The sequence below is a fragment of the Carassius gibelio genome, chromosome A8 (assembly GCF_023724105.1).
Source record: "Carassius gibelio isolate Cgi1373 ecotype wild population from Czech Republic chromosome A8, carGib1.2-hapl.c, whole genome shotgun sequence".
NCBI classification, from domain to species: Eukaryota; Metazoa; Chordata; class Actinopteri; order Cypriniformes; family Cyprinidae; genus Carassius; species Carassius gibelio.
The window spans coordinates 6,380,047-6,393,384 of NC_068378.1; the positions used below are offsets into that span (position 1 = coordinate 6,380,047).

Sequence of the window (13,338 nt, forward strand, 5' to 3'; positions counted from 1 at the left end):
TTACACTCTTCTGGGAAGTTTCTCCACATGATTTAGGAGTGTTTCTGTCGGAATTGTTGCCCATTCATCCAGTAGAGTGATGTTGGGCGAGAAGATGTGTTTGAATTAATTCATGTGTTCATCAGCAGTTGATGCAGTGTTGAGATGTTGGGAAACCAATTCTTAAAATTTTTTTTTTTTTTTTGTAAATCCGGTGGTCAAATGCTGTGTGGCCATTCAGTTTTCTGTGTAATTGTAGCCAGCTGACTAGTGACTGGTCTTTCTGAATGTATATAAGCAGTCCTGTCTTGTGTTTCAGGTGTGTATGCTCTGGTTCTGCTGGGCTCGGTGTGGTGCTGTTGTCTCCTGCGGCCGGCCAGTCACGCGCCTGTGCTCTTCCACAGAGACACCAACTTACAGAGACTGCTGGACCTGCGCAGCAACCTGAGCGCCCAGGGCATCGCCTGCCATATGTGCTCGGGTGGGTCTTCTGAATATCACAGATGGGTGCTGCTTGAGGGTATACACTAGTGGCTCATTGAAAACAATTGCTTGACTCATTTGCACTGCCTTATTTAATTAGCTCACAGATTTTCTGCTTATAGGGAAACATACAGTAGATGAAGGCAGCAAGCAATGAGACGAAAAATTTGCTTTTGAGGAATGCCAATATTTGGTTGTCAGGCAACTTTCAACAATAAGCCATTACATGAGGGATAAGTGAAATAATAGTATAATATAATGTCTAGTGTCACCATATATATAAAAAACTGTATAAGTGTTTGACACCAGACTGAAAACCTTTTCAAAACTATTTGATTGTACACTACTGTTGAAGTGATTAAAAGTGACTGACTCTGTAACAAAAATATATTTAAGATACACAAAAGAAAAGAAGAAAAAAAATCCCAGTTTCCGCAAAATATATTAAGCAGCACAACTGTTTTCAACATTGATAATAATCATGTTTCTTAAGCATCAAATCAGCATATTAGAATGATTTCTGAAGGATCATGTGACACTAAAGACTCCAGTAATGATGCTGGAAATTCAGCTTTATACAGCTTTATACATAATATTTCACAAAAAGTATTGGCCTTCCATGATACAATGATGATATTAAATAAGAGTGATAGCACAGTGCTATGATAAATACCATGATACTAAACGATTACCATAATTGTATACCGTGGCATTTAAATAGTACAGTACATCCAGATACTTGTAGTAATATTGTACTGTAATATTAATCTTTATTCTACAATGGTGCATGCCTAAAAATTCAGAATAATGCATTAATAACTGCTTTATAAGTACTAAGGGGTGGTGTAAGTTGCTTTGGATAAAAGTGTCAGCTAATGAACAAATGAAATGAATAAATGCACTAATAATCAACTGACATGCTAGTAATATGCATGCTAATAAGCAACTAGTTAAAAGTGAGAATTGGTCCTTAAAATAAAGTGTTAGCTAAAGTTGTACAGACTGACGTGTCTCACACAGGTGTTTTTATGGAGCGACCTCATAATCTACACAGCACTGCTGACTCCACAAGCTCTACCTCAGGGAACCATCCCACAATCCCCTCAAACCAGACCGAGCCAGCATCCAACAACAGCGCGCAGACACTCACAGGTTTGTTTCTCTGCTCTGCAGGGAGGAAAGGGTGGAAAAACACTGACACCGTTTTCTCAAAGCTTAATCAGTCTCTGATGCAATCCAGTCCCTGCTGGAAAACAAGGTCATAGCAGTGGAAGGTTGTCAGGCTGGTAAACTTCCTATCTGTCACTTTCTGAATGATCACGGAAGATGCAATATTCAGATGTTTTCAAATAGAAAACGTTTAACATATGTTACATAGATAGCATTACATAATAATAGTCCATAACATGATTGTTTTAATGTATTTTTGATCAAATAAATGCATCTTTTTTAAGAATCAAAAGCACAGATGAAATCTGAATGATCCAAACTATTTATATGCAGTGCTGGGTAGAATACTTACAGATTTACTCCATCAAAGATTATACAATTATAGTTTATAGTTGGATTACACATATTAAGTAATGTATTCTGACTTATTTTGCATTACTTTTAGATGAATTTTGTGAGTTGGTGAAAATCTAAATCTAAATCTTATTTATCAAATTATGAATGGTTGATGCCATTGTGTGAATAATAAGCAATCATGTAATCTATAAAGAAGTAACTGTAATCTGATTATGAGCATTTTAAAATGGAATTTAAACTAATTACACATCCAGATATTACAGTCTGATTTTGTAATCCAGATTACATGTAATCAGTTTCTACCCAGCTCTGTTTATATATTATCAGCCATATCAGTTTTGATATTGTGTCTGGATGCTAGAAGCTAAGATGCTGTCACAGAAAGTTCAACAGCTGTGCAACAAAAAGCAGACAAAAAGCACCGAAAGTAAAAAGTCATTGCTATGGAAATTATATATTGTCTCTATTTATCCACAGTTATAAAGTCTATCAAATTATGAAACAAGATCTTAACACAGAAGATGTTGATTCGGTTCAGTTCAATAACAGTGCAGTGTCCCTCAACTATAAACCAGTTTGATTCAGGTATGAAAGCAGCTCTACAGAAGAAAAAAGTGTCATTATTTAGCTACTGTACTACAGCTTTTCTATAGTTCTCATAGCTAATAACCTGCTAGAAACCATGATAATCCTGTTGGAATCTGGTTTAAGTTTGACAGTATATTTAAAAACCATCTGCTTAACAATTGCAAAGTGCAGTTAACTAAAATCCTGGCTTAATTCCCACAGTAAACTGCAGTGAAACTGAAGAGGGACTGCAGGAGCTAACTGAGAATATTTCACTCTGAATCCTCCCCTCACCAGCTGTAAAAAGAAATGATAGGACCCTATTATAGGCAACATATTCATATAAATCATCACTATTTTATGTGAAACACACAGCTCTCACACATACTCCTGAACTCTGCTCCTGTGAAATCACAAAATGTGAACAAAGGCATCCCATTACTGATTACTGACCATTCACTGACATGCAATTTCAAATTTTTTTTTTTTTCATCTATTTGATTTAATTTTAAAAAAGAAGATACAGTAATATTGTAAAGGTCTGAGGCACTGATGTATAAAACCACTGTTTCTGTGAATCTCTGCAGGTGGTCTCCTTACTATCTATGTGTTTAAACTGGACATGGGCTCTGTTGTCCCTGTATACCGTTATTCACTAAGTGCCAGCGTACCTGCACCGTGGCAGGCATCATCGTCTGCACACGGGGATGTGCCCTTCTTTCAGGTTTGTATGGCCACGCATATTCACACAGTACCTGAACACACACATAAACGCCAAGACTGTGTGCCATCAGTTCAAATCAATTGAGAATGCCTTTTAAGTGCTAGTTATGTTTTCCGAAATTTGAGTTGAATTTGAATTAAGAAGACAAATAAGACATGGAATTTTATTTTATTTATTTATTTATTTAGAGAGCACTGATATTCAAAGAAATTCAGTTATGGCTATAATGTATATTGCTGATTTTTCACTATGAATTTAAACATCATAGCAGTGTTGTTTTAGTATATTTATATACTATTACACTATGTATTAATATTTCTATATATTCAATTTCATTTTAGTTTTGTTAATTTTTATGTGCTTTTGACATTTCTAATATAATTTTTTTCTATTCCACTTTAATTTGTTTAATTTCAAGGCAACATTTTGCAACAAGTTTTTTCTTCATAGAATATTCATAGTTTTTATTAATTTCCCAGGATACTCTTATTTACATTATAAACTAAGATTCTGATTTTTTTTTTTTTATATATATATATATAATTTTAATATGAAAATAATTTTGTGAATATTTTGTGGGGCTGTTTGGAAAAACAAAATGTGTTTGTGATTTTATTAAATATTTAGACCGTGTTGAAATGTCTGCTCTGTTGAAAAAAAAATAACAAAATTTACATATAGAGTGAATAAGTAATGAAAATAATGTTTATAAATAATATTTTGACTAGTGTTGAACTAATGAATTCTCTGTGTGTAACCTTTGAATGTCTTTGAACTGCACTTCAGTAAATTACTCTTGCAATCATTACAATTCAACATGCTGTGAGCCGTGGTCAATTCAATTTGGATTTACACTTATTAATAAAAAATAAAAGAAGCTAATTCTTTGTTTTTCCTAACCCTGGCGAACATACACACACACACACACACACACACACACACACACACACACACAGCTAGCAGTTGAATATTCTCCAATAAGCAAAGAAAAGAAACAATGGCCTGTATGAGCACAAACAGTCATGTCGAGAGACAGCTGTGATAAGCTATTTTCTTGAAAACATAATTACGGCCAGAAAATATGTTTTTCACATCGCTTAAATACCTTCTGTACACAGACAAAAGCCATTATCGCCCGTTAGCTAATGCTTCAGTGAAAAACAAAGCTTCCAGTGTACAGAATCTATAGCGAGCCCTCAGAATTCCATCATCCTGTCTGTGGCAGTGTTGGTATCACCTCAGCATGCGTCAATTGCCCTGACATCCCATTCCATCTGAGCTGACAAACACTGATCGATGTGTTGTCACGGTAACAGGCCTACAGCAGTCCCCATAGCAACTTCAGCACGCGGGTGAGCGTGTGTGTGTCTCACGCGTATCACCCGCGCCCTCGCTGGATGCTGACTCTGCACTCGTGTGACTCCGGCCGGCGCTGGAGATCAGAGTTTGACTTCTACGTGGCGTCGGTGGAGCAGCGGCACAGCAGGCGAGTGTGCAAAAACATGTCATGTTCACTGATGATCCACAATGGATTGACATCTTTTTTATTGTTCCTCCACCGTGCAACGTTTAACCCTTTGTGACTTAGTGCTCCATTTCAGCATATCAAAGTGTCTGAAAATGAGCTGGGATGATAATAATCTGGTAATTGTCTATATTATGGACAGGAAGCTCTATTTTGCCCAGCACACGATCAGCCCGTATCCTAGTCGTGTGTGTGAGGGGCCGCCAGGGTGTGTGTTCAGCTCTGGACCTGATGGACCCACTCAGGGCAGCTTCTACGCCCCGCTACCTGCAGGTACAGGCATGGGTTTTAACGTATTTGAAGTTGAGTATAATTTAAAGAGATAGTCCATCCAAAAATGATGTCATCAAATTGTTCCAAACCTGTGTGCGTTTCTTTCTTCTGCTGAACAAAAAAAAGTTATTTTGAAGAATTTTGGTAACAAAACATTTGCTGGTAGCCATAGACTTTTTATATGGGGGGGGGGGGGGGTTAATATATTTTAAATCTAATAAATTGTAATTACAATTAGGAAACTTAAATTGAATTATATGTACTTTTGATTGTGCAATGACGTGTCTAAACACGACATTAAGTTCACACTTAAGTATATTCTTTTAATGTACTTTTTTTTGTATGTATGCTATTTTTGTACTTTTTTTTTTGTCTGCTTATGTGCACTTCTTTTTCATGAGGGTCTACACATGAGTGATCTTGTGAGTGACTTAAAAGTATCTACAACTGAAGTTTACCTGTAGAGATCTGTTTATGTTGTGTGGGCAATGGATAGCTGGGAAACATCAATATTTCAGGATAAATTGCAAATGAATGTATAATGAATTTATGAATTTATGAACTTACATACTCTAAACTTTTGAACAGTAGTATAGTTTTGAGCAGATATATAAACATTTATAATATACAGTGTTTCTTGCTAAAACATATTAAGTTCTTGGAATAGTAGGTTGATGGCTGGGACGTAATCAATATTCATGCGATATGCCCCAAGTTTCTAGTTTCAAATAAGAAACAAAGTGTTAATTTGATGCCTTAATATTTCATGAATTACGCATTAAATGTTTTTTTTTTTTTTTTTTTTGTTAGTCTAACATGATTGACAGCTGTCCCTGCTTTAAGGCCTGGACACACCAAGCGACTTCAAAGAACTAGCGGCGATGAAAGCCAATGGTGTTGACACCTCATGTCGGCAGCGTCAGACCAAAAAGCTGTGCTGGAACACACTGCACAGACTACAGCCGACGGAAAACTAACATGTTCGTTCTGCGCATGCGTGAGAGGAACGAGCCTTTCATATCAGCAGCTATTAATAGTGTATATATATATTCGTCATTCAAAATGAAAAAAACGTAACAAAGATATACAATAAACGCAGATATATGTAATGTAAACAAAACAGCGCTTGCTTACCATTTTACTTGCTTACCATTCATTAGAGGCGACGAGTGGAACACACCAAACAAACTATCCCGACCGTCGCTCGCCATCGACCCGATGATGGCAAACGGCCCGATCGTCAGCTTGGTGTGTCCCAGGCTTTAAAGATTTCCATTTGCTATCCCGTTACTAAAGCAGTTTAACAACATACCCATGTGCAATCTTTCTCATTTAGATGCTAAATGCTTTCTTTTTAAAATACTTTTATTTATTTCATAAGTGTCATATATTTATTGTATATCTGATCAGCTCCCACCCAGAATAAGATCTCCAGGACATCCGGCTTTAACCCCTGTCGTGGAGGTCAGTGTGGGAAACCAGCCGTGCGTCCTCTAGTGGACACTGGAGCCATGGTGTTTGTGGTGTTCGGCATACTGGGCATCAACCGCACTCAGCGTTCAGACAACCATGTTATTGGAGACCTGGTGAGACAGAATACAACTGTTTACACTGAGTGCGGAATTAACTTTTAACTTAGTAACTTAAAGGGATGGTTCACAAAATGAAAATTTGCTGTGAATTTAAAAATAGAACAAGTCTATTGTTACTGTCACTTTGGGAGTCAAATAAAAAGCAACACAAAATTGATAATACCCGTGGCTTCTGATGAAAATAAAGATAAATGTAATATTGTCAATAATATTTCAAAATGAACACATACCGGACTGTTAGGATTACTGTTATGATTTATCCATAATAATATTAATAATAATAATAATAATAATAATAATAATAATAATAATAATAATAATAATAATAATAATAATAATAAAGTTAAATTATGAGTATCAAATATGATTATCAGGCTTTTGTGGAACTTTTATTTTTTTTATTTGTCAGTCATCAATGTATATTGCATTATACTACATGATTGGAGCTACAGAACTTTGATCATAAAACTAAGCATTTAAATATAATCTCACTAAAGACATACTACTGGTAAATATATCATTTTAATTAAGTAGTCTGCTATACTGTTAAAGAGATCTCATTGATTTACAGTACAAGGTATCAGAATTTCATTTTACTTGTCAGCCATATAAATATCAGCATCTGCACTAAATTGCACATTTTTGCTCAGTTTGAGCCTCTGTATATATACTCTGTATATATATATATATATATATATACTCTGTACATATATATATATATATATATATATATATATATATATATATATATACTCTGTACATATATATATATATATATATATATATATATATATATATATATAGCACCTCAATTATGAGCTCCATATTCTCTTATATCAAGATTTTTTTCCCCCTTTTTTTCTGACTATTATTTCATATATTATACTTTACAGGGTTATTATTTTACTTTACTTCGCAGTGTCTCGTTCCCTACTCAGGGAACAATGGTTACATAAGTAACCTGAGACATTCCCTTTCAAGGGAACTTTGAACTGCATCCTCTAGGGGTCACTATGGGGAAGGGTATACCCATGCAACCATGCTGAGAGGAGTGCAGGCCAGAACCATGGTGAGCACTAAGTACCAACTCTACCAAGCCCTCACCATATAGGATTTTAGAAAAGAATGCAGAGTACTATAATAACATGGATTTTAGGATACCGTTCTAAGGGGCTCTCCTGGCACTCTGAAAGAACAGCTCATAGATGGAATGGTGGATCCCAAAATCAATATGTTTGAGAGTCATCAACTCAATCTATGGTATAATGCTGGAGTGGCTAGCAGTAAATATCTAGATGAGGGGAGGGGCAAACACCCAGCTCTCAAATGAGAGCGGAGCTCAACATACCGCATGTTCCAGTGCTGGAACAGCTAGCAGTAATTTTCTTAGCTGAGGGAGCAAAACACACCCAGTTCTCAACAAGAGAAGGCGCTTAACCTACAGCATGTTCCACGGAGTGAGGAATTCAACTCCTCAGAAGGGGAGAGAACTTGATTGCACGAAAGAAAGCACCATGCTTACAATAACCCTCAGTGGTGAGGGGAGTGATGCTTTAAATGTGTGTCCTAGAGACACACTGGTTGAGTGGAGCCCAAGGTACCAGGGTCTAACCAACTCAGAGAAAGAGAACAAAGCTAATAACGTGTAACCCTTAGCGTACAGGATTTCAGAAAGTGCATAAAGAGTAGTGTGCACACTTACCACTTTTGAGGACTTTAAGAAAGTGTGCAAAGTGGTCAGCATGCACACTTACCACCATGTGGATTACAGAAAGTGCACAAAGCTTAGCGTATGCACTCTGGCCGACAGGAACCAGGAAGCATGAAGCCGGAACCAGGGCTATCATACCGGGGACCTACCCTAGAACAGGACAGACACAACACACAGGTCCCGGAAAACTAAGAGATAGGAGACTAATGCAGGAAGCTCCTACTTAACCTTGGTCAGGTGGAGAGATGGTGGTTACAGGGGGATTAGGAAGGAAAAGATAAGCACAGATGTTTAACCACCAGAGGGAAATGAGTAGATACTCAAGTATGACTCTAATCAAGATGAAAGCGCTGACACCTCATTTGGATCATATCTCTTATCTTGCCTACCTCCTTTTGATCCACGATTCCTCCTATCCCTACCCGCAGGCAGGGGAGGAGCCTGAGCTGCGATACTAGCCTTCTGTCTATTTTTGATCCTCAGATTGAGGCGGGGCCAGTCCCCTGGCTTTGTTCAGGCTCAGACCTGGACCTTTGTAGCACAGAGAGCATATGCCCTGCCATTTAAACAAGATGGCAAGGAGGGAGTTTTAAGCAAGAATATCTCACCCATAGAGAGCTAGCTACCACAGGGCCATCTTCTCATAGCCGCTTTCACGCATTCCCCTCAATGTTGACATTACTTATATGCTGACCGATGGATGCATAAGAAAAACGGCCTCTTCCATTCCCTCTTGATCTCTGAATGGAGATCAGGAATAAAAGGAAGGCTCAGCTGAGCTGGAGGTACATGGTAAGAAAGATAACACTCTTTGAATGCAAAATTACTTTCTTCCATGGGAAGTGTGTGATCCATAACCCCAACAGCTCATCATACGCAAGGCAGGAGAATTGAGAAGGCTCAGCCTCAGCTTCTTCGCTCTCTTCAGAAATCTCCTGTTCTTCCTGGGCAAAACCCAGCAGAGCACTGTCCCCAGGATCAGACTATGTTGGTGAAATAACATAATCCTCCAGCGGCCCACTCTCATTCATAGCCAACGATCACGAGAAGGAAAACCCCTCTTAAAACTTATCGGCCAGATCCACCCGTGATCCCCATATGCTCATTCTCCTCAGTGTCTCGGCAGTGGCAGATTCTGAACCACGGGGAGCAGATGGCTGCCCCTCCTTCCTCAAAAAGAGACACAAATGAGAGCGGAGCTTTTCATTGAAAAAATGCTTGCAGTGATTGCAGATTGCCCCCTCGAGGACATCTCGTGCATGCTCTTTGCCCAAACAACAGATGCAAAGATAATGTGTGTCATCAGGACTCAAATAACAATGACACAGATGCACACATTCTCTAAATGTCTTGCTAGTGCTCGTCAAAAATGAAGGAAAAAAAGATCACTCTTACCACCGAATGCACACTTCAAACAAAACAGTCAATGAAAACGAGGAAGAGGATGAGGTGTTCTCCTAGTGCCTATTTATACTATAGTTGCAACGGCAGTGACGTCATGGGCTGTCATCGGCCACCATGTTGTTGGTGTTTTTCAATGTATGCTTCAGACATGGGTTATGACGAGGCGTTCCCCATAGCGACCCCTAGAGGACACAGTTCGAAGTTCCCTTGAAAGAGAACTACTTATTTATTATCTGGTCTTAGTCTGTACACTATATATTGATTGTTTCCCTTTGAAGCTGATTTATGAATTATTAATTGAATGATTATTGATGTTCCTCCTCCTCAAAGGGTAGTGTGATCTTTGATCCAGACTTTGATGTTTTTAATGAGATCGGGCACTTGTGCAAGCTGTGCAAAGCCATCAGTGCCAATACCAAGCTGGTGAAGCCTGGTGGAGCTCAGTGTTTGCCATCAGGTGAGGAGGAATAATCTGTAACGCTTGCTTGCGTAATCCTTTAAAAAACAATGAATGATCAGTAATATTATTGGTTTATCTACACTGACAACATCAGATCAGAAGAAAACATAACTGAATTGAGCTGGATAATGACAATTTACAACTGGAAAAAGTCAACAATATTGATGAATTGATGATATGACAACATTAAAACTAATTATTTTTTTCTGTTTTATGTGTTTCTCTCCTGCAGGTAACAGCCTCACATCCATTCTGCCATTGCTCCATCCTGAGTGTCACTCTCTTCCTGAGCCCAACCTCTTGCCTGGCCAGCTATCCCATGGTGCAGTGGGCATGCAGGGGGGTAGAGTGCACTGGATCTCCATGGCTTTTGAATCCGTGAGTTCATTGCCGCATTTCAATAGTTTTTACAAAAATGCTGAGTCATATGAAATACTCTTATGATGCTTTTTGCCCTTGGTGAGAGTGTGACAGCACCAAAAATAGCTTCATTGTTTGGCTTTATACTCCAGGTTATTAAGCATTTTTAGCTGGCTGTCATTTTAATGTATTAATTTGCTGACAAATAATAATAATGTTAAAATTATGAATGCATTTAAAGCACCTACAGTTGCTGATGAACATGACGCAGGACAACTGAATGTGTGATTGAGCTTGAATGCAGTTATTTGTTTCTAAGTTTCAAGAAATAAGGGGAAAAATGGGTTTTTGACTTTCAGCAATATCACACAAGCAAGAGTGCATTCATTTCCCCTGACTATCTGCATGATTGCAAATGTTATATTGATTTCATTCAACAATACAATAAAGAGGTTAATGTCATTATTATTATCTTTTAGACACAAAAAGTTCTGCATGATCTATTCTGCTCAATTTCGCCAAAACTGTTGTGCATCTCCGAGCTGCACTCAGTGCTGTTCAAGAGGGCCAATGATTCAGTGACCCGTACATTAAGAAGTCAATTGCTTTGTTTCTGAATGAATCAGCCGTTTAAACGAATTTGGTTGGGGTTGGCTTCTCAGCTAAGCCAAATCGCTTGACATCTCTAATTCTCGTTGTTTCAGACCACCTACAAGGGAAAGTCTTCGTTTCAGACTCACTCTGATTTCCTTCAATGGGAGAGTTTCCTGCAGAAGCAGCTCATGTCACTCCCAGCATCCTCGGCCCTGAGACGAGGCTTTCAGACCTGCCAACACTGGAAACAGATCTTCATGGAAATTATAGGCAAGAGAGCAAAAATAGAACGTGGCAAAGACAGAAACGAGCTTTGATAAAAATGCCTCTGATTAAATAAATGAGCAATTTAAGAGCGATTAGTCTGAGGCGCAGACATCATTAGCATGAGTGCTCATTAACTTCACTCTGAATCAATCAGCAGTCAGATTCTCTATTTATATAGCATTTAACCTCTCTGAACTGCTCTCTATGCACCGCCCCTTGACTGTAGGTGTGGAGAGCGCCCTCTACAGTCTCCTGCTGTCACTTGCCATTTGCATCGCATCGGTAGCTGTGTTTACTGCTCATCCGCTTCTGCTGCTGCCAATTCTGCTGAGCATTCTGGGTATGTCATAGCTGTACAAATTATTATAAATGTTAAATATTTGTGTAGTTATTTTAATTTTAGTGAACAACAGATGTTAATTTCAGCCTAAAAGAAAAAAAAAGTGCACAATGAAAATGCTATTATGCACAAATAAGTTTAAGCCTATTTGTATTTATTCATCATTTACACTACTTTTTCACATAGTGATATTATTGTCAATTAAAATGATGTTTATCCCAAAATTTTAATTATAGTGGTGCCAAAAAATGTGTGTATTATTTATATTTAAAATATTTATACATGATGCATAATTTATAATGTATAACAGTGGTGTTAATGATTGATAATAATAATAAGAATTTATTATATATTAAAAAAATACAAAATATTAAAACAAACTTAAATGAACTAGAAAAAAACTCAAATAAAATGACAGATGTAGCCTTAGCAACTAGGTCAAATAAAATAAGTTTAAATTGACAAACTAAAATGACTAATTGAATAACTAAAATAAAAATAAATGAAAGATCGATAGAAATATTGGTGGCACTTTATTTTAAGGTGTCCTTGTTAAATGTTACATGTAATAAGGATTTTGATAATAATTAATTATGCATAATTACATTAAAGCAACCCTAAGCCAAACCCACGTACATGTAGTTAATTAATATTACTCTTATTAATATAACTTAAATCCATAATTGCACCGTAACAAGGACAACTTAAAATAAAGTGTAACCAAACATTTTAGGCAGTTTAAATTTTTATTTAAACATTTTAAAAGTTTAAATTACAAAAGCACATAACAAAATTATGTGATACAAGTTAATTCTAAATATTCATAAATACTGTAATAGTGTATAAATAATATAACACTGATTATGCAAACTAATGAGAATCATTATCATTAAGAATAATGAGAATAACAACAACAAAGATCAAATGGAAATCATGCATTTACATTAAATCAATAAACATTTGGAGGTCAGGTGTGCAATGCAAAATAATGTACAACTGTCCTAAAATGGTTCAATAATTATTTTATTTTATTTTTGCATGAAATATGACCTGGATATGCGTGTGTAAGATTCACTCTTTAATTTACTGTGACCCCTTGAAATAGTTTACCACCATTTATTAGTCATTTTCATTGAGGATACTTAAATGCAGTATCTCCCTTTGGACAGTGCCATCAAATGCCTGTTTCTGCCATTCTGTTGAATTTAATTGACTTGTGTAATATGTACTGACGGTGAAAATCATTGCCTTTTGAAATGTGCAGCTCTATTCCCATCTCATTTATATGTTAATACAATATGCCAGACATGACTGTAATTTAACTCGCTTTCAACCGGGAATATTATCTCTACAAGTGTGATTACTCAGACTGAACGAATATACAAATTATGCGAAATGAAAAGAGACTCCGAAAATCATCCCACTCCTACGTGTCCAACTAAACAAGGAAATAGATTTCAAAAATGTGCAATGATGCTTGAATTCAAGTAGGGGACGGAATAATAATAATAATAATGGTAAAAAGAAAGGGA

The 13,338-nt window shown here is 36.9% G+C and overlaps 1 protein-coding gene across 1 annotated transcript in view; it reads left to right on the top strand.

The window, feature by feature from the left end:
• Nucleotides 1–13,338, top strand: part of LOC128018252 (protein dispatched homolog 3) — a 54,082-nt gene that overhangs the window by 35,118 nt on the left and 5,626 nt on the right. Inside the window, exons 10-19 of the mRNA XM_052603645.1 lie at nucleotides 299–460; nucleotides 1,483–1,614; nucleotides 3,144–3,280; nucleotides 4,597–4,770; nucleotides 4,952–5,078; nucleotides 6,489–6,664; nucleotides 10,116–10,242; nucleotides 10,478–10,623; nucleotides 11,310–11,469; nucleotides 11,693–11,806. Coding sequence (XP_052459605.1) covers nucleotides 299–460; nucleotides 1,483–1,614; nucleotides 3,144–3,280; nucleotides 4,597–4,770; nucleotides 4,952–5,078; nucleotides 6,489–6,664; nucleotides 10,116–10,242; nucleotides 10,478–10,623; nucleotides 11,310–11,469; nucleotides 11,693–11,806 — 1,455 coding nt within the window. The remainder of the gene's footprint in view (nucleotides 1–298; nucleotides 461–1,482; nucleotides 1,615–3,143; nucleotides 3,281–4,596; nucleotides 4,771–4,951; nucleotides 5,079–6,488; nucleotides 6,665–10,115; nucleotides 10,243–10,477; nucleotides 10,624–11,309; nucleotides 11,470–11,692; nucleotides 11,807–13,338) is intronic.